This window comes from Cucumis sativus, chromosome 3, assembly GCF_000004075.3.
Source record: "Cucumis sativus cultivar 9930 chromosome 3, Cucumber_9930_V3, whole genome shotgun sequence".
NCBI classification, from domain to species: domain Eukaryota; kingdom Viridiplantae; phylum Streptophyta; class Magnoliopsida; order Cucurbitales; family Cucurbitaceae; genus Cucumis; species Cucumis sativus.
The window spans coordinates 34402231-34424515 of NC_026657.2; the positions used below are offsets into that span (position 1 = coordinate 34402231).

At 27.1% G+C, this 22285-nt stretch overlaps 3 protein-coding genes across 3 annotated transcripts; 2 read left to right on the top strand and 1 right to left on the bottom strand.

Moving 5' to 3' along the window:
* Positions 1-2455, top strand: LOC101217357 (bidirectional sugar transporter SWEET5). The gene is made up of 7 exons (XM_004141139.3): positions 1-180; positions 331-367; positions 854-1064; positions 1233-1394; positions 1508-1627; positions 1872-2039; positions 2144-2455. Exons 1-6 carry the CDS (start codon positions 138-140, stop codon positions 2007-2009), a joined length of 711 nt encoding a protein of 236 aa, XP_004141187.1. The 5' UTR covers positions 1-137; the 3' UTR covers positions 2010-2039; positions 2144-2455.
* Positions 2456-9589: 7134 nt separating this feature from the next.
* On the top strand, positions 9590-14379 carry LOC101217589 (bidirectional sugar transporter SWEET5). Its single transcript, XM_011653972.2, has 6 exons — positions 9590-10019; positions 10982-11018; positions 11142-11358; positions 12320-12481; positions 13632-13751; positions 14050-14379. The coding sequence occupies exons 1-6, from the start codon at positions 9977-9979 to the stop codon at positions 14212-14214; spliced, it is 744 nt and encodes a 247-aa protein (XP_011652274.1). The 5' UTR covers positions 9590-9976; the 3' UTR covers positions 14215-14379.
* A 6715-nt stretch (positions 14380-21094) lies between these two features.
* LOC105435138 (F-box/kelch-repeat protein At3g06240) lies at positions 21095-22024 on the bottom strand. Its single transcript, XM_011654569.1, has one exon. It carries the CDS (start codon positions 22022-22024, stop codon positions 21095-21097), a length of 930 nt encoding a protein of 309 aa, XP_011652871.1.
* Positions 22025-22285: the final 261 nt, after the last annotated feature.

Consider the following 22285-nt stretch of genomic DNA (forward strand, 5'->3'; position numbering starts at 1 on the left):
ATTGATGCGAGAAATGAGATTGTGTGCTTAAATATCTCAACCGTCACATAATTGAAAACTATATTTCACATTTTTTTTTCTCATTAATTCATTTTCTTCTTCTTCTTCGTTTTCTCTGCTTCACAACTTCTCCCAAAATGTTGAGCGCTTTCGAAATTCGTAACATCGTCGGAATCATCGGTATACTATTTCTTCATATTCATCTTTTTTTTTTTTTTTTCTTTTCTCTTAAACTCATTATCTTTGTTTCTTTCTTCTCTGTCTTCACCTCCTTTAGTTTTCCTCTGTTTTCTCCCCCAATTTCTTGATGTTTTGAGTTTGAATTTGCAGGAAATATCATTTCATTTGGTCTCTTTATTTCGCCGGTGTAAGTAAATTTCATTACTATTGTTTTTTGTTTATTTTCTTACTGATGTTTTAGTTTGAGTTACACTACTTTGTTTTTCTGTGGCTGATTATTAATTTTGATTCTGTATAAAAAAGTAAAAATAAAAAATAAAGAATAATCGCTTCTTGAAAGTTTAAAATTAGCAATTACAGTTGTTTATACTTTCTTTGAATATTAGCATAGTTTTCTTGATCATTATCATTGTTAATTTTGATGTTCTGTATAGTTTGGTGATATTAATTGTGAATATATAGTAACTAAAAAACAAGTTCAAGCAAATATTTTAGTTATTCGATGGTTTAATGTTGAACCGACTAGTTAGTTCAATCTTTTGGGTTGATTAAATTGATGATTGAATTTTTATAACTAGGATGTATAATAAAATGTATTGTAGTTGTGAGAGGAAGGAAAATGTGAATATATTGAATGTGTTAATATTAAATATATATACGATGATTGGTGCAGGCCAACATTTTATAAAATCTATAAGAGCAAATCAGTGGAGGAGTTCAAGCCAGATCCTTATATTGCAACAGTAATGAACTGTATGTTTTGGGTTTTCTATGGAACTGTTCATCCAGACAGCACTTTGATTATCACCATTAATGGCGTTGGTCTCGCCATAGAGCTTTTTTATTTGGCTATCTTCTGTTGGTATGCTGAATCCAAATCCCGGGTCCGTAACAATAACCCTAAATCTCGACCGTAGTACAACTCAAACTTAATTATACTTATCTTCATGCATCCCTTTCCATGAATCCAAATTTACTTATCATGAGATGAGATACATAAGGCATGTGTAGCTAATATATATGTTAATTATTTTTTCTTACTCTGATTTCAGAAAAAAGTTGGAATTTGCCTTGCGATTGAAGTTCTTTTCTTGGGGATTGTTGCTCTAATAACTCTTTTAACATTGCATGGAACCAAGAAAAGATCATTGTTGGTTGGAATAATATGTGACATTTTCAATGTTATAATGTACGCTTCTCCTCTAACCATCATGGTAAGTAATAATTAATATAAATTTAATTTCATCGTAATCTTTCTATCTATCTATATATATATTATATAAGATAAATAATTAATTATTCTATTTCTTTCCACATATATATATAGGCAAAGGTGATAAGGACAAAGAGTGTAAAGTATATGCCATTTACACTCTCATTAGCCAACTTCCTCAATGGTTGCATTTGGACTGCTTATGCTCTCATCATATTTGATATCTTTGTCTTGGTACGTTTTGTTATTAATTATATATAATTCATTATTTCAATCCTTAAATAACAATAATTTTGCAACCATGTTAATTAACTTAATTTTTTTTCATTTTGCTAGCTTTATAAAGATTTTTTTTTTAGTTTGAACAAAATTAAGAAAATTTTCTTTTTTAGTCATTTTTTTTATATGGATAATAATTAAATTAAAACCCCCTGTTTAATTAGTGATTAATTTTTTCCTTTATGGAATAAATTTGTAGGTTAGCAATGGTCTTGGGGCAATTTCAGGTCTTCTTCAACTCATTCTTTATGGATATTACTCCGTTTTCCATCAAAATAAGGAAGACAGTGATTCTAAAACAAGTGAAGTTCAGCTCTCCACCACTGCCACTGCATAAACACCAACAAAACTCCATTCATCTAACAAAGTGAGTGCTTCTCCCAAAATAATTATTGAAAAAAAAAGTAACACTTGAATGCATCCGAGCTTATAAATATTATATATTTGTGTTATTGGATTGTTGCTATTTAGGTCACTTATATATGGAATGGAAGGAAGGGTTTGTATGTGGAGCTGAGAGGAAGGGATTTGGAGAAAAGAATTGAATGAATTGTGACAGTAGTTTTGAAGTTGTATTCATTTTCATAGCTCTAAATTGAGATAGGAGATTTGATTGATATTATATATTAGCTAGAACGGATTTTTTTTTGTTTTTAGAAGTAGTAATATTGAATTTTGGTATTATGTTCTACGTCTTTAGCAGCCCTTTAACATGTACTATCGATCTTAAAATTTTTGGGAAGAAATTACAGCTCTAGCTTTTTTTTCTTTTTGAGATAGAAATTATATAGCTCTATTGAAGTGTCTTATTTTGAAGGAAAAAAAGATAATGAGATGAAATTATATTTATATATAAATTAGACAAACATATATTGCATGAACTGTACAATTTTTATGATAGAAGTGAGTACTCACACTATGTATATTTTTGATATGTTAAAAAAATTAAGTAGGTATTTTAATCTATTTGGAGTAATTTGGAGTCGAGATTTAGTAAGTTTGATCAATTATTAGATTTAGATCATAATAAATATTAGAGATATTACAAATTTAATTAATTTGTTGAACCAAATTAAATAACCAAACCAATAATCCAACTAAATATGTAATTTGACCCAATGTTTACCAAACAAACTTTGGGTCCAATTTTAATTATTCATTTTGGGCCTGGATTTAAAATTTTGTTGTGTAACTAATTCGTCAATTTTTCTATTTTTAATTTTATCAATTATTTCTTCAAATTTCACGGATAACTTGTATTACAAATCACCAAATACCTTTATATATAATAGTATCTTCAACACATTTGGGGGTGACACGGTGAACATCTAATAATATTCATAACAGTATCTTATTTAAATATTGTTGGTTAGATGTATTTATAAAATTGGTTCTTTTTTATTTAAATTACTTAATTAGAAACGAAAAGAGTTTTTTTCAAGAATAATAAAAAATTTCAAACTATTTACACCAAAAAAAAAGTCAGCGACAATTTTACCATTTTTTATAATTTCTCAATAAAAATATAGTAATTTATTAAAATTAGCTTGGAAATATAATAATTCAAAATCACTTTCATATGAAAATTATTTTAAAGAAATTTAAATCATCAATAAATATGAATTATAAAATCCAATTTGTCCCAATTTTAAATCTTAATTCACTCTTCTAACCCAAACAATGAGGTACAGTTCGATTTCTAAATAATTAAATTTATGGTTGATATATGTTTATATATATATAGTGGAAAGAAAATTCAAAATATATATTGTTTATTTTGTTAACCATTTAATATTTAATGACTAACCAACAATATTTTACATGACAAAATAATAAATGTCTATGAATTGGAGTTGATTCTGGATCATCACTAAACAAAACTCACTACCACCTAATTTCTCCAAAATCAAATTGAAATATTTTTATAGTTTTTGAATATCAATTTTAGTTCATACCAAACAATATTATTAGAAGAAAAAATGATTTTGATACTATACCAAACACACTAAATTTGATGATTTAAGTCTATTGCAAAAAAAATAGATTATTTTATTTTAGCTTTGTCATTGATGAATATCTAACTCGATTAAATTTATTCATTACAACAAATCCAACCTTTAATGTCGGTTTATAAAAACACATGAACTTTTACAATTACAGACAGACAAAAAAAAAAACGTTGAAAAGCTATAAATCGATAAATAAATTGATCATAGCTAAACTACAATAATAATGCCAGTCATTATCTGCCATTGTATCTACTAAACTTCACAATTTCTAGGCCTCAAGCCTTTTTTTGCTCTTTCCAAATTGATAACTTCTTTGATTAAGTTGTCATTTTGTTAGAGTTAACCCTGAATGGCTAGAATTCTTTTTTACAACAATCAAATTGGGCGATACAACACTAACAGACATACATACACGATATTTTGAAACGTCGCGATGATGTTCACTTTTCACGAAAATGGTGCTCTCTAACTCTTGCCGAACTAACAATAATACAGTGCATGGTAATTATTCTGTAATTTTTTCTTTTTTGTTAACACAATTAAGCTCCATTTTGATCCATTTATCACTATTTGACTCTGACGTCTAACTCTACCTCTAAGATGTTCGAAACCTACAAAATCATTAAATAAATCCATAAAATCTAAAAATAATCTTGAACTAAACAAAACAAAACAACACATATTCGGATTTATCGATCAGTATAAGTTATAAATAAAAAGAACATATATATATATAAATAAGTTTTCCAATTTAAAGCAAAGAGCAGCAGAATAATTTGAAAAAAGCTTTAATTTAGTAGCAGACTAATTAAGAGCAGCTAAAGAGATGATTGCTTCCCATATTCTTCGAGTGATAATACTTGGAAATTATTATGAAAACCGTTGCTCCCTCATATATTGTGTAAACATACATAGATAGGTGCTGATATGATCCTCCCATAAGTGAGCCAATCCTTTCTTCATCTTGGAAGAGTTTGTTAGTTTTTCTCTAACCAAATGAGCCATGGTGGAAAACGCTTTGGTTGGGTTCGGTCCAATTTGGTGACCAATTCGAATCGAACATTTTTTTTCTTTAAATTTCTATATGTAAAATAAAACTAAACTCATTTATAATTGGGTTTAAAAGTTAGTTTCTTTTTTTAAAAAATTAAAAATGGTTTGATTTAAATTCGATTTTACTCTTTTTTAATATAAAAAAATATAAAATATAAAAACAAATAGATATAACCGGTAAAAACGATTTGGTTCGGTCTCATTTCAAATTTGGATTTCGAAATTAATACGGTTTTAAAATTTCTTTAAACTAAACCCAACCGTGTTTTCAGTTTCATACAAAATTTGTTAGTTCAGTTTCGTTTTTGTGATTTGAGTTAAACATCCTTCAAACAAAATTTGAATAACCATTTAATAATATTTGAAAAAATGTGTAATCTAATTGATCCATATTATTACCACCCTAATAATAATTAACCAATATCTACATTAGTTTTATTACTTAAACAACAAAAGCTACTCTCATATATATATTTTTTCAAAAAAATAGTAATATCATAAAGAAAATTAAATGGATTTATGGTTAAGTTTATTTGGATAGAAATTGATCACAATAATGTCCTTGTGCCAAATTTCTTTATTCCATATGCATATTAGTCTGTAAAGGTTTAAAAGGAGAATAATGGAAACAAAAAGTTAGTGAAATCCAGCTCTTTCACCCACCAAAAGCTACTCTTAATTAATGCATTGCATTAAATAAATAAACATATATGGTTCAAAATTGTATAATTATAATATGAACAACTTGAATTTAATTATGCTCAAACTTACAAAAGTATATGGTAGCAATGGCAAAGAATGGAATAATGTTATAAAAAAATATAATAATGTTGACTAATAATATGCCAAAGTTCTTCGTTTTCTCAACTATGATCATGACATTGTTAGGTGAAGTCCTTTTAAGCCTAGCCCAATTCTTTTTTTTTTTTTTTCTTTTTCCTTTTAAAGGAAAATGGATTTCCAATATCTATTTTGAGATGAGCACTTACCATTGTTAGTTCAATATAATCAAATTGTGATTAATTAATTAAATACGAGGTTTTGTATTCAAATTCTTAAACTTCCGATTTAATCCACTAGTCCATATATTAACTCATACAATAAGGTGAGGTATGAATATTGTTGGAAAATTTAAGAAGGTAGAGAATTCACATTGTATTTTATGTTTTCATATTCATTAATAATTAAAATTTTATTTTTGAAAATTGTTTATTGAATTACGTGAAACAAATAGAATTATATTCAATTTTTTTAATGTTTTTATTCTATTAAAAATTTGAATTTCACATTTTCAAAAATAGAGTTATATTAAATACATACATAAACATTTAGAAATACTTGTTCTTAATTGTAATGTGTTATAAATTATATAATAACAAAAAGTAATAATTATATAAATTTTTAGGTTAAATTATAAATTTGGTCATACGTCTACATGGTTTATAATTAGAATTAGTCTCACCCGTAGAGACTATTTATGAAAATTGTTAAATCATAAGAACTTTATATGACATTTTATCAAACTATAGACTAAACTTTAACTTTCTCCAAACAATAGAGACTAAAATTGTAAATTAATCAATTTTTTAAACAAACATTACATTCATAGATAAATTAATAATAGCTTATTGTCGACTAAATTTGAGTGGATAAGTAAGACTAATTTTATGATTTATAAATATATAGTATAAAATACATATAAACTTTATTTTCATTAAATCCCTTATTTTAAAAATTTTTAATTCAGATTTTCTAGCGAACAAACTCTTACTTTTGAAAAAAAAATGTTTTAAAAAAATTTTACTCTGATATCTAACCTTATGGAAAACTATATCAAAATTTAATCTAAACTTACAATTACACCAAATGATGGACGAGGTGAAAGTGTTAAAAGAGATGTAACCTAGTTAAGATGCCCAAATGCACCTCTCCTACTCTTCAAAAAAGCAATTTCATCAAATTAAGTTTAACGTTTTTCAACTTTTATAAAAATATATTTTTTTTATGTAGAATTTTATAAAAATTAGTGAAAATTGGAATGAAGATAAAAATTACTATACTTATTTAAGATTAGTGTCTAATGTGATGATTTTAACATTTTATGGTCAAAATTAATACAATTAGATTACTAGAGGTATTAATTAATTGCAATTTGTCCAATTAATACTTTTGGAAAAAAAGATAAACTTTGGTGTAGAATGACAATATTAGTATGTTTTTGTTTCTATTGTATTTTATAAATAGGTAGATTCCACTTAACATTTTTAAAGAACAAAAAAGAATTTTATATGTCCTTTTTCAACTTTATAATTTTTTTTTTTTACATATTCTTCATTTTCTTCTAATTGAAATTCTCTTTCTCACATGTGGAATTCTTTTTAGGACAATGGGGATTTGAATAAAATTTTGAAATATGATTGACACTTTTAATGATTCATTTGCCAAATATATTCCCCATTGGACCCTTTTCTCATATTATTCTTTATGTACTAAAATAATAATAATATTATTATAATAACCCAATATATTATTTATTTTAGTAACTCAAATACTTTTCTTCAAATAATAGACCAACTATGTCTCTAAAATTTATGGGTAGATACATTGGTTTTTATAAAGTATATATAATTTTGTTTATAAATACAAATGTATATACTTTTCTCTTTTCAATTTTATTTTATTTATTTCCAATAAATTATCTTTTTTATTTTACAAATAATTGTAACTTTTACAAAAATATTTCTTATCAATAGCTAATCACATGTGGGAAATCCTCCATACTTTTATTTATAAAATGAAAAGTTATAGTTATTCTATTATTATTATTATTATTTTAAGTATCATATATATGCCAATTGTGCTATCATGAAAAGAAATAATTGTATTCATTGAACGATGAATTATCTTGTTTCTAACGTGATTATAAAATTAAAATTACTTTTTTTTTTCTCTTTTGATAAATAATTCTCAGAAAATTTTGCTAAAAAAAGAATAGCATATTGGTTTTTTAAAAAAGAAAAGATACTGAATTTTATGTTCTAGTCGCATGAATAAAAAGGTATTTAATTATTTAAGTAAAAAAAAAAATCATATGGGTATCTATCAAAATATTTTATTAATTTGAACATTTAAAGTATCAACTTTATTTTAAAAAAATAAAAAGTTGATTTTAAACCCCCAAAATAAAGAATCATAGTGATATTTTTGAAATGTTAATTAAATAAATGTTTTATCTTCAACTTTCAAAATTTGATTCATAAAATTTAAACTGCTATTTTAACTTGATTTAAATAATTTTCAATTAATTATTTAATTTAATTCTGCATTTCAACATTTAAAATTATAAATTTTAATACATTTTGCTTTCAAGAGGTAGAGATGGTGTGAAAAATCTAAAAAGAAAGAAATAATAATAATAAATATACCTCAATATTAGTTCAATTCAATGATTATATTGAATCTAAGAATAATATAAAGCATATAATATAAATTTTAAACAAAAACTACTCTAGAATTTTTAAAATAAGGGACTATTTCTAAATGCATCTAAAAATGAAACCACATCATAAATTTAAGAAATGCATCTATGTTTTCAATTGTTTATTTATAAATTTAAGAAAATACCCAATAAAATATTAACAAAAATGATAAAAAAAAAAAGAAGTTATATATGTAAAATCATTCACAGACTTTTGAAAAATTATACCTAGATTTTATGCTTAAGCAATAAAAGAAATTCATTTCCAATAATCTATTCTGTAATATCTTATTTTTTCTTTCCAAACTACTTTATTCCATAAAGAGATAAATGCTAAATTTTATTAATATTGAAAAAAAGATGTTATTAATTTATTAATTTATTGATGATTAAATATGAAGATGTCTATTTATTTTGATGACAAGTGAACATTTGAATAATAGCACATGCCACTTAAACTTTGATTCACACCCTATCCAACAAGTTACCTCTAATTTAACATATTAAATCTCTTTTTCTCTTTTTTTTTTCCAATAAAATGATTCATCGTCTTCCTTGAACCTTCAACCCTAAATTAAAGTTAAAATGCTTTACACATATAGTATAAACAACAATGTAAAATTTGTCAATATTTAGTAAACTTTCTCAATAGAAAAAAGATATTGTTAATATTTAGAATACAAATCATCTATATATATCCAAGACTCTCTCAAGAAGCAACAACGGTTTCTAACTATTGTGTAGTGCATGTTAGAGAAGGTGAGACTATAAATCACTTAGCTTCTATCACATCCTAACTTTCAAGAACTCTTTTTTTCTTTACTTCTTGTGTAAAACATTGGCTGTCAGATTGCCATATATCCAACAAAACTCTATAAACATCAACATATATACCAAAAAGTGTACTAGAGTTTGATGAATTTTAATCATAGTATAGTAAAAAAAATATGAATCTTCCAAGTTAGTAACACAAGCCAGGTTTAATATATATATATGTGTGTGTGGGTCAACTTTCATGTGACATATCCATCCAATATATTAACAAAAAAACAACACCCTTAATCAACGACAACTCATAAAGCTACTAACAGAAACCCTAAATCAACAAAATTTAATATATAATACATGACCTTATTATATAAAGCTGACAACTTCAAAAAGTGAAAGTCAGAAATAAATAAATAGATAAGTAAATAAAATAAAAATTTATAAAAACCCTCACGGACCAACTTTACATATTTATCCATTAAGCCATTACTAGTTGATATATATTCTTCATAACATGTGCATCGATAAATTTAAAAATATAATAAGTCCATTTTGGTGTATAAAAAGGCCAATTTTGAAGCTGTTTTTCTCATCTTTTTTTTTTCTCTCCATGCATTAATTAAACACTTACAATTTTTGTTGGAATAGGGAGACAAAAATCAAGGTGAGTAAACTCCAAAGGGACACAAAAATTTTCAAAGTCCAAATTGGAATCAATCTGACAATAAAATTCCTTTCTCCAAGTTCAATCAAACATATATTCCAAACTAAATCAGGAATCATTCTGACAAATCAATTTCTAGTCCCCAATCACTTCTACTCATCTCTCTTCTTCATTAACTACCAAACAAACAAACCCCTTTTCTTGATCTCTCCATTTTTGGCTATATATCTTTAACTTCTTCTTTCTTTCATGAGAGATTATATTAATTTCTTCCCTCTTCTCATTTAATTGTACTCTTATTGTGTTTCATCCCTTCATTGGATATTGAAGATATGGTGAGCGCGGATCTTGCTCGGTTTATCGTTGGCGTTATTGGTAACTATTACTATTCTTATTGAGTTATTAAGTGTGCACTCTTTGAATTTATCATTAATTCTATTTACTAACTTCTTGAAAGAACTTAAATTTAGTTTCTATACTTTGAATGAATCATGGAATTAGTAATTTAATGGCAGTTTGAATCATGGAATTAGTAATTTAATGGTAGTTTGTAGTTAATAATTTTAAAGAAATAATAAAATGTATAGAGAAGGAGTAATAGATAAAAGTGAAAAAGTAAAATTACAATATATATAGCTTAGATTAAATTTTAATGCATTAGAAGTATCAGAAGTAAAGTTCTAATCTTATATAGGATCACTTGTATTTTAAAAGAGTACTATCTCTATATTAAGTCATTGAACTTTTCATATTATATTTAAATACAACTTAAATTTGCCCAAATAGTCATTCAACTATTCAACCTTAACTATAATATAAGAACAATAATAATAAAAACGAACCTACTATCCACAAAATCTTGACCTAAAAACAACATCTACTAAACTTTTGATAATGTTATAACATATAAAATTTAAAGTTAATTGTACAAATTTGGAGCAACTACTCAACAAACGAAAAAACAAAAACTAAAATTTTAAAGACTCTCAAAGGTGTTTTTTAAAATTAGACTTATTCGACCGAATATTAAAAATATGTCTAGAATAACTTTCTAAATGTTTAAAAAAATATTTATAAATGCTCATCAAGTCCAAACTTTAAAGGTAGTGCATCGATAGCAAGAACACGCCGGAAAGATGTTGGTGTGGATTGAAAAGAATATATAAACATTTGTAAAATTAATCCAAACATTAAACTTGTAAAATAATTAAATCTGTATTGAAAAAAAAAAGCTCCTACTAATTATTTTGAAGATTAGTTAATAGAATTAGAAAATTGTTTGTTTGAATTAATTATTATGTCTCTAAATTAATGCTGAAACTGAAAAAAATGTGTAGGAAATGTGATCTCCTTCGGCCTCTTTCTGTCACCAGTGTAAGCTCGCGATCTGTTCTTGAATTATTCATAATTAATTAAAGTGTGTATTTTGGTATAATTTGACGATTGTTTTATAAAGGAAAACGAAAAATATGAACATTATTATTGTATATGGTGCAGACCAACATTTTACGAAATAATAAAGAAGAAATCAGTGGAAGAATTCAAGCCAGATCCTTATATCGCAACAGCGTTAAACTGTATGTTTTGGGTGTTCTATGGAATGCCTTTTGTTCATCCAGACAGCTTTTTGGTCATCACCATCAACTCCGTTGGACTTCTTCTTGAGATCATTTATTTGACCATCTTCTTCCTCTATGCTGATTATAGAGGCCGGGTACGTACAATAATAATTATTTTCCATTCTCTTTTACAATAATATTAATTAAATTCTTTTTCATTCTTTTTTTCTTTATTCTTTTTATTTTCTTCCCATACCTTATTTAACTACCTACAATTATAAATATATAATTTATTTCAACTTAATCCCATGAAGATTTAAATTTTAAACCTTTAACATATATTTATACAAGAAGTGTGTAGATTACTTGAGATGAAAAACCTAGCTATATGGAAAGAAAAAAAAAGGCCATTAAAGACCATAAATCTGTATCTTTTCTCAAACAAGAGAATCAAGGGAGAGAGATTGATTGATTTGTTGCTCTTGTAAAAGACAATAAATATTTGTTCATATTTGTTGCCATCAATAAGGATTCTTTCCCTTTGGACTCACACGTTGTAATGTTATGTTTTTTCTTTTAACTTTTTCCCACGTGACGAGTTTTAATTGGACAACTATTCAAACCATATAACATGTCTATATATATATATATATTTTACATTAACTATCACGTTATCATTTATCTTTAACATTTTTGAAAACTTAAAAAAATGTAAAATATAAGAAAAAAAAGAAATAGAAATGAGAATATGATATAAATGTCCTTTTATTTGTCTATTTCTTATTTCTAAAAGCTATGAAGTTATTTTAGAATCTAATAAGGTTACTTAAAATGATAAACAACTGCTATGATAGCAAGTTTGTAAAAGATTGGAAAGCTTCTATCTTACCGATTGCTCCATTAGGGTTAGTAATAGACAATTATAGATTGAGGATAGACTATTATTATTGGTGATATTTGTAAATAATTTTATCAATTAAAACAAATTTTCTTCATTATTTATTATTTTTAATTTTATTAAACTTTCTTTTAGTCTTATATTTTATTTTATTCATTAAAAAACTCTAAAATCTCTAACAATTGTTTTTGTTTTTGTTTATTTAATCTTATTTTCAGACAAAAGTGTGCATCTCTCTTCTAATTGAACTCATATTGGTATCCATTGTAATTCACATAACCATATTAGCTCTGCAAGGAACAAAGAATAGATCATTGATGGTTGGAATTATTTGTGACATTTTCAACATCTTGATGTATGTCTCTCCTCTAACTATCATGGTAAGTTCAATTTCTAATTTCCTTCTTATTATTGATATAGTTGTATTAGAAAAAAAAATTAAAACCCTTATTTTATATTACGTGTAATTAGAATAAAAGATTTATCCAAAACGAATCAAACTCAATTATATATATATAATATGTATAAGTGACTATAAGGTTTGTGTAGTCTAAATTTTCTCAATTTTGATCTATTGTTTTAAAAGATAAAAAGATGATAAATAATGATCTAGAGAATTAAAATGATTAAATATTATTTTTTAAGATTAAGCTAACCAAATTTAGGTTTCTAAATTTCATGTCGATTTGGTTTCTTAACTTTTAAAATTAAAACTTTAGTCACTAAGGTTTCGTCTGATAAACTTTGCTTATGGGAAGATGTAGGGAATCTGATAGGGGTTTGGTCTAGTAAACACACTACATGTAAATAGTACAATATTGACTTAATTTCTCTTAATATTAAAGCTTTGTTAGATTAGGCTGCATTAGACTTCCATAAACCCTAACTACAAATTTTAGATTTCATTGAACATAAAACTCAAATTTATACCTGATAGATCAAACCATTAGTTTAAAATTTTAGAATTAATTAGCACAATTTTTTTAACAAGATAATAGAGGGATTGAATCCGTAGAAGCACCTCTTTAATGTTATCATCATCTTTTAGATGATTAACACAAAATTAAAAAATCAAATAACTAATTTTTGAAAGTTTTTGACTAAACTTGTAATTTAACCAAGTAATTATTTCATGTTGATAGTGTTATATTTCATAAATTAAATTAATATCCAATTGCACATATAAAGATTTATAGAGATTTGATTACTATTTATACCAACATTAATGCACTAGATCCAATAGTAACCTTTGACTATAGCTTAAATGTGTTTGGGTGAGAGTAGCACCAAGTTGAGTAAACACTTGAGTAGTCTTCATGATGTTGCACCCTCTTTAAAAGAGTTTTGTAAGCGTAGCCTGACATTGTTGATGAAAGAAAAATGAATATCACCCTTCTTTTGTTTGAGTCTAACACAATGCAACAAGAAACAAATTGAACCTCTACCCCTTTAATCAAGAATATGCACATATACATATATATACTTTATATCAACTGAACTACGACTATGGGTCTGTTTTTATTTCAACAGAAAAAGGTGATAAAGACCAGAAGTGTGAAGTATATGCCATTTCCCCTTTCATTGGCTAGCTTCTTCAATGGTTGCATTTGGATGTCTTATGCTCTCATCAAATTTGATATCTACATATTGGTGAGGAATTCAATTTGAATACCATAAATATTATTTAGGAGATACATCTTTCTTACCCTGTGAATTATCATGAAAATTAGGTTGATTAAATGTATTAAAAACAACAACATATAGGAAGAATATTTAATATATCTTTGAACATTTTTAGATCTATTCTAAAAAATGGAAAGTTAGGATAAAAATCTTTGAATATATTAGAAATTTAGAGTTTAAAGACTCCTATTAGACAAAACGATGAAGTTTGAGAGTTCGATATTTGCATTAACACATTTGTTCTCGTTTATGAAAATGTTTGCAGATTTGCAATGGAATTGGAGTAATTTCAGGCCTCCTTCAACTATTTATATATGCATATTATTACCTAACAGGTTCGAAAGTGGAAGAAATTATAGAGAAGGAGCCAAGTAAATTAGAACAAAATAAGGTTCAACTGTCTGTCATAGAAGGACCATGCAAAGTCTAGAAAGTGTTTTCTTTTTTTCTTTTCTTTTTTTTTTGGTAATTTAGAAAGTTTAATTTGGGCTAAGTGAGCCCTTAATTACTCAGCTTTTATGTGTTTGTATTAATCAAAAACAAACTATCACTATTGTTTTGGGAATTTTAATTTTGTTTAAATAAGTTTGCCACATCTCCAAATTTTATGTTTGTTATAAAAATAAACGTTTTGAAATATAGCAAAATAAACTGGCATAATATAATATAATATTTTATTAAGTTAATTTGACCTTTTTAGTTGATTAAAAAAAATGTAAAATAGCAGAGGTATTGAATTTTAATCTAATTTCATTTGTTAATAATGTGTATATATAATACATGCACTCATTTATAATAGGGTGAGAATCATCCAATACAGCAGGAGCTTCTACATACAATGAAAAGATTAAATTAGATGTACAAAATCTAAACAAACTTTGAACAATATTTAGTGAGGAATTGAAATAACTCAAATAAATCCTAATACTACTCTGAACTTAATCTACAAGAAGAGAAGGGAGGAATTTATTGAAGGGAAAAAGAAGAAAAAAGATGTAAACAAAGTAGATAAAAAGTAATATAAAGCATAGTATAACTTCGGAATTAATTAGTGTCCTTTTGATACTTTAGGGACAACAATAAATTAATTTGTAAGGAAAACTACACCACAGGTTTGAACCAAAAAAAGACTTTATAAATAAATAGAACACAAATCAAATCAAGCATTCAATTTACTCCCAGAGTCTTTGCGAGAGAATCAAAATTTAATGAATCAATTTCATGAATACATAATTTTCCATCCTGATCTTGATTCAGTTCATCATGCACGGCCTCAAACTGGTCGATCTTGGAGTCATACAAAATTAAAGCCCTTTGAGAAATAAGAAACAACATCGTTTCATCTTCAAAAACTTTGATGAGTTGGAAATGACATCTAATCATGTAATCTCTTATATAAGAAACCATCATCAATGAGAAATGGTCTTTGATGGATTTCATAATAGCAAATTTTTGTTCTAATTTAACCCATGAATAATCTTCTTCCATCATCTTCCACACATGAAAGCTACCCATATCAATCTTGGAGTCAAAATAAGACACATATAGAGTGTTATTAAATATCCAAATATTAGAAGAAATAAGAAAAGCATCATCTCTCACAACTTGAGGAAAAGAAACAACTTCAAATTTCTCATCTTCTACATCAAAACGTAAAAGTACAGCATTAGCCCTGATTCTCGTAGTGTTGTATGCCTTCCAATAAAGAGATCCATTCAAATAAACACCAAAGCTCCAAAGAACTCGTACCGCTGGAACCCTATTCTGCCGCCATTTTCCATGCCTACCACGTGCAAATTTTCCAATTGTAAAAATCTCAGCCACATATGAACTTCTCAAATGTGAGGCCACATATGAACTCCTCAAATGTGGAATCTTGATTAAAGAAAGTTTAACTATTTTGTATTGCTTTTTATTAGGGCTATAACCAAATCCGAAGCTGGAACCGGGGTAAAACTTCAAAGAATTATTAAGTGAGAGTTCCTCATTCGTCATCGGATTCAATATGATAGCTAAAGGTTGTTTCAATCCAAAGCTTTTCTTTTCACATTGATCCGATATCATTTCGGTGTTCACAAAACAAAAGAGACCATTACAGGAATTGACCATTTTAAATGTGAAGAAACGAGGATGGAAGGTAAATGAACGAACAATGCAATTCTTCTTGCCTTCTTTCAAAATTTTGGAATCAAAGTCAATACAATAAAGCTTTTGATAAGGAGTAATATGAGCAAATAAATTAGCCTTTGAATTTAGATTCAACAACTTACTTGTCAATATGAGATTGTTCCAAGCTTTACAAACTGGCCTGAGATTAAGCAAAATGAAGAAGGAAAGTTTAGACAGAATAGTTTCGATAATATGAGATGGAAACTGTGGATTTTGGCTTCTTCTCCGACTTTTCATTGTGAATTATTGGAAGACGACTAAGAAGATTGCAATTTAGGGTTTATGTGTTGCCATCTTTCTATTTATTTATAGCTGAAAAATAAAAATATAAAAATATATGATTTTACATAAAATCTCATCAATTAGTTAAATTATTTTTTTTAACACATTTTTTAGCCAAATCTCTGTAATTATTAATTTTTATAGAAATTGTTACGAATAGAAAAAAAAATTGAAACTATTTTACAATATATATATATATATATAGTAAAAAAATTAAATGGGCTAAAATTATATTTGTTATTAATTATCAACGATAATTGTGAACTAAATAGTATAATATTTAACATATTCCAATTCTTTTCTTCTTGATTCAACTTCGCACATGAGATTGCGATTAAGGGCTAACCTTTTTTCAATTTATAACTCAAAATTTTTATATAATTATATATTTTCTTTTAGAAAATGTGAGAGAATCCCTTGGCGGGTTTACCCTTTGGTCAAATGAATTATTTCAATTCCGTTTCAGAATAATATTGTTGGAAAAAAATATCTAAAAAATAAATTTGGTATGATTATTTACATTTTATGGCAAAATAATATAAAAAATTTCATTATACTTGTTTTACAAATATTTGTCCATTAAAAATTAAATTGCAAACGGTAATTGAAAGGAGAGAATCAAGGGAGAGATGGATTGCTTTACTTCTTAGTGGTTATGATTTATTGCTCTTGTAAAAGGCAATAAATCAGTATTGATTTCTCCATATTTTTTGCAATTAACAAAGATTATCCTTTGCATGAAAATGGATGGGGTTTGGATTCATATGTCATAGTGATTATATTCTTTTACCGGTAAAAAAAAAAAAAAACTCTTTTGTCGCATTACAAGTTTTAATTGACAAATATTTGAACTATATAATATACTTTTTTTTCCCTAACTATCACATTATCAACCTCGGAGAGCTTCCATTCCTCGAATTTCGTATAGTATTTACCCACGGTTGTCCATCCCCTCTTTTTACACATGAGATTGGCTTGACTTTTGTCTTCAAATGAAACTAGAGCTTTCTCGATGTGAAATGGCTTGTATGTGAAAGATCAATCAAGTTGTTTCCATAATCTTCTTCCAATTGTCGTGGAAGTATCTTCTAGTGAGCACAACTGTCTTTTTCTAGTCGATGGCAGTTCTCTATTTTTTTCCTTCTTCGATCTTCATTTTTCCTTTGGTTTCTTCACTATCCGAATTGAGAGATTTTGTATCTGAGGAGCTTCCTCTAGTGACAACATCAGCATATGTTCTCTGATGGTTATCTGAGTCAGTTTCAGAACTTGTACTTGTTGTTTTTGTGATTCTAGGATGTTGTTTTGTTGATGTTCTGTTCTTTGAAGTTGTTTCATTCTTGACCGATAACATCTCGTCAAATAGGGTTCATCCTGCTTTATCAGTACCTTCTGGAACAAATATGCATCATTTGTGTCCACTTTCAGCCACTCTGAAAATCTCAGCTATGTACCCTTTTCTATTGTAATTTTCTAGACCCATAGATAGCTATCTTCGAACCTTTTTTTCCAAGAAAACGGTGGTCGTTCGTAGCGTTGCTAGAAGAGTTTTGAATGTGACCTTAAGCTATTCCAGTGACTCAAGAATGATTGCCATAGAAAAAGACTTGTAGGGACCCATTTATGTGATAAGAAGCTTCAAATCTCTAGATCTATTATCCACATATAGGACAAAGTATTTTTTCTTAATGGAGCATGATCAGGGTAAATGTAGGAGGAAAGCCATACCTGAGAGTAGATTAGGAGGCCAAGTGAAAGTGAAAAGTAAGAGTAGAGATAGTAATTACCTTCAAAGGAAGTAATGACCACAATCTATCTTGATCAGAGATGAAGATCTAATGTAGTAAATGCTTCTTGTGGGAGTAGCTAGATGTATAGCTCAGGAGAAGCGCAACAGATGTCCATTTGCTTTGTCTTTTGCTTGGAAAAATGTGGAAAGGCCAAAGGATAGATAAAAAACTAGAGAGAGAAGCTCTCTAAAAAACTCCATCCATTATTAATCTCTTATAGTTGAAAAAACTTTATACTTTAATTTTACATAATTGCGAGGGTCCGAATGCCTCCCTTTTCGTTTTCTGTCAATTAGATGAGAGATGTGAAAGAGATAAAATGTTAAGAACATTTCAAAATCAAGCAAGGAAAAATAATCAAATTTTTTTATTCTTCACGTCCCCGGTCATTAGATAAGAATCCAAAAATGAAGAGAGAAACAAAGAATATTACTACTGTATAAACAAATAGTTTGAGAGTAAGCATTACACAATCTCCAAGATCATTTTTTTTTAAGAGAAAAGATTCTCTATTTTAATCTGTTTTGACACCAAATTTTTCATATTGCGAACGTGATAAATATGAAAAGTAATTAATGACACCATATGACTATCAAAGAACGAAGAAACATTCAACTAACTTTGTCAACTTAGTGAAAAAAAAATAACACAAGACTAGTTTAAAAACTAAATTTATAATTGCGAACAAGTTTTTAACACCCAACAACGATTAAAAGTGACAAGAAGTAAAAAAAATTAATTAAAATTCAACAGAATATTGACAGTTTTGAATATGAGTTGATAAAATTGTATTTTTATATAAATGTGAGTTATAAATCATGGCCGAGAAAGCACCATCGAGAATTAAAACTTTAATTCTGATAATTTCCTTAAAGTTTTAAAACCCTATAGAGTACAAAAATTAAAATGTTATCCAAACTAAAATCTGGTTTGTAAAACAAAAATAACATGATGAGAAATAATTTACCCTAACCATAAAATTAAAATTGGATAATACAAAGGATTAGTTAATTATTAATTTAGAAGGAAAAATGGAAATGGGAGAACAAAGTTGAATTATGTATAAGTTTAATCACGAAAAAGAAACTCTTTTTCGTCCGCAAATTTTGAAGAATATGTACTACCTTTTTAATTTTACATTCATGAAAATGGATTTCTTTTTTTAAGATAATTATTTCACTTGATTTAAAAGTTTAAACATTAACCGCAATAGAACTATAGTGGTCAATAAAAGCATAACTATGTTCAATGGTCATTAGAAGCTTGTATATCTCCCAGATCTCTAACTAAAGACTCGTTCTTCTTATAAATTCAAATTCAATTTGAAAGTAAATATCTACTCTCTGTGTTTTAGTTATGCATGCTTAGTGGTAGTTGTACTAGCTTAAGCATATTTGGATTGAGAACTCATACGATTTACTTTAAATTCAGGCTTTAGTTACGTTCAATTCGAATTGTACTCAATTTGGACTAGGACCATGTGATCAAACTCATTAGGTTAGATATTGTTTTCAAATTTGAATCATTTTCCTATGAATCATTGGTTCTTCCTAAGTTAAAAGATTCCACTATTTATGGACTACCTAAGTGTGATAATTTTGTTTAAATAAATATGTGACATCTCAAATTAAATGTTTGGTCATAAAAATGAACATTTTTAAATACAACAAAATCGAACCCGTAATTGGTAAAATCTAAAATTTTGAAATTGAAAAAAAAAAAAGTAAGATGGCAATTTTATTGAAAACAAGGGTATTTAATTTTAATCTAATTTCATTGATTAATATAGAAGCACTCATTTATGATGGGATGAGAATAAAACTCCTACATACAATGAAAATTAAAAGTGAAAAATCTAAACAAACTTTGAACAATATTTGGTGAAGAATTGAAATAACTCAAGTAAATCTAATACTACACTTTGAAAAATATGTAAACAAGAGAAAAATATGTAAACAAATACATAAAAAATAATATAAACGTCGGAATAAAGTGTCCTTTGGAGACTTTGGGAACAACAATTAATTAATTTATAAGAAAAACTACAACAGAAGTTGGAACAAAAAAAAGACTTTATAAATAGATAAAAACAAATGAATCCAGCATTTAATTTACTCCCAAACTCTTTGGGAGAGAATCAAAATTTAATGAATAATCAATATCATGAATCCATAATTTTCCATCTTGATCTTGATTTAGTTCATTAAACACTGCTTCAAACTGCTCCATCTTGGAGTGATACAAAATTGAACTCATAACATATGCTTCAAATTCAACCTTTACAAAGAATACCCTACTTAGGCTTACTCCATTGGATTGTATAACATTTGCTTCAAATTCATGCCACTATGAAGCAAAGTTTCTTGTCCCTATCGTACTCAATTTGGACTAGACCATGTGATCAATAGGACTTATTAGGTTCTATTAAAGGGTGTAGGTGTAGGTGTGATAATTTTTTTTAAATAAATTTGTCACATCTCAAATTTTATGTTTGTCATAAAAATGGACATCCATTTTTAAACATAGCAAAACTGTATAATCAAAATTTTTGTTATATTCAATCCAAGGAAAATATAGTACCTCTAGATGTACCCAAAGTTAATTTGACCCTTTTCAAGTTGAATAAAAAAAATTAAATGTAAGATGGCAGTTTAATTGGAAACAAAGAAATTGAATATTAATCTAATTTCATTGAATAATAATGTGTATACAAACACTGATTTATGATAGGGTGAAAATTACCGAATACAACAAAAACTCCTACATACAATGAAAAGATTAAATTAAAAGTACAATATCTAAACAAACTTTGAAAAATATTTGGTGAAGAATTGAAATCAAATGTAATTATAATACTTTGAATTTAATCTACAAGAAAAAATGTAAACAAATTAGATCAAAATTAATATAACTTATGAATAAAGTATGTTTTATAGAACTGCCAGTCATCGAATTTTATTAATAGCGAGGATAGATATACATACAAGACTGGAGATGAGCATTTTAGGAACAAAGAAGAAAAAGACTTCATAAATAAATAAATAAATAAATACAAATGAAATCAAACATTTAATTTACTCCCAAAGTCTTTGGGAGAGAATCAACGTTTAATGAATAATCAATATCATAAATCCATAATTTCCCATCTTGATCTTGATTTAGATCATTATACGTCACCTCAAACTGCTCGGTCTTGGAGTCGTATAAAATTAAAGCCTTCCGAGAGATAAGAAACAACATCTTTTCATCCTCAAAAACTTTGATGAGTTGGAAATGATATCTAGTACAAGATGAGGAGAAATCATAGTAACCACGGTATTTTAGGTATCTTATGTAATGAAGCAACGCCACCGTCGACCAATGGTTTGAGATGGGTTGTCTAATAACAAACTCTTGTTCTAATTTAAACCATGAATAACCCTCTTCCATAAGCTTCCACACATGAAACCTACCAATGCCATTGTTAGTGTTGAAGTCGAAACAAGACAGATATAGGGTGTTATTAAAGATCCAAATATTAGAAGAACCACGAAAAACTTCATCTTCCACACCGTGAGGAAAAGAAACAACTTCAAATTTCTCATCTTCTACATCAAAACGTAAAAGAACAACTTTACCCCCGTTTCTCATATCAAGGTAGTTACCGTTGTATCCGTTCCAATAAAGAGAACCATTCAAGTAAACACCATCACCACTCCCTAAAACGCAGAATCGTATCAAGATTGGAACTCTACTCCATTTTCCATAACTACCACGGGTAAATGTTCCAATTGTAAAAATGTCAGCTACATATAAACCCCTCCTGATAGAAGAAAGTTTAACTATTTTGTATTGTTTTTTGTTAGGGCTATAACCAAATCCGAAGCTGTAACCTGTGTAAAACGTCTTCTTCCAAGCATCATTAAGTGGGAGTTCCACGTATTCATTTGTGATCGGACTCAATATGATAGCAAAAGGTTGTGTCAACTCAAAGCCTATTTTTTCATGCTCCTTAGACATAATTTTGGAGTTCACAAAACATAAGAGACCATTACAAGAATTGATAATTTTGAATGTGGAAAAATGAGGATGAAAGGTAAATGAACCAACGATACAATTGATCTTCTTTTCTTTCAAAGTTTTGGAATCAAAGTCAATACAATGAAGCATTTGATGAGGAGGAATATGAGCAAATAAATTAGCCTTTGAATTTAGATGCAACAGTTTACCTGTCAGTATGATATTGTTCCAAGCTTTACAAACTCGCCTGAGGTTAAGCAA

Coding starts and splice junctions, on each gene's coding strand:
- LOC101217357 (XM_004141139.3), top strand. CDS start 138: ATGTTGAGCGCTTTCGAAATTCGTAACATCGTCGGAATCATCG. Junction 368..853: donor GGTCTCTTTATTTCGCCGGT/GTAAGTAAATTT, acceptor TGATTGGTGCAG/GCCAACATTTTATAAAATCT. Junction 1,628..1,871: donor TATTTGATATCTTTGTCTTG/GTACGTTTTGTT, acceptor ATAAATTTGTAG/GTTAGCAATGGTCTTGGGGC.
- LOC105435138 (XM_011654569.1), bottom strand. CDS start 22,024: ATGTCTAAGGAGCATGAAAAAATAGGCTTTGAGTTGACACAACCTTTT.
- LOC101217589 (XM_011653972.2), top strand. CDS start 9,977: ATGGTGAGCGCGGATCTTGCTCGGTTTATCGTTGGCGTTATTG. Junction 10,020..10,981: donor GTTTATCGTTGGCGTTATTG/GTAACTATTACT, acceptor AAAAATGTGTAG/GAAATGTGATCTCCTTCGGC. Junction 12,482..13,631: donor TCTCTCCTCTAACTATCATG/GTAAGTTCAATT, acceptor TTATTTCAACAG/AAAAAGGTGATAAAGACCAG.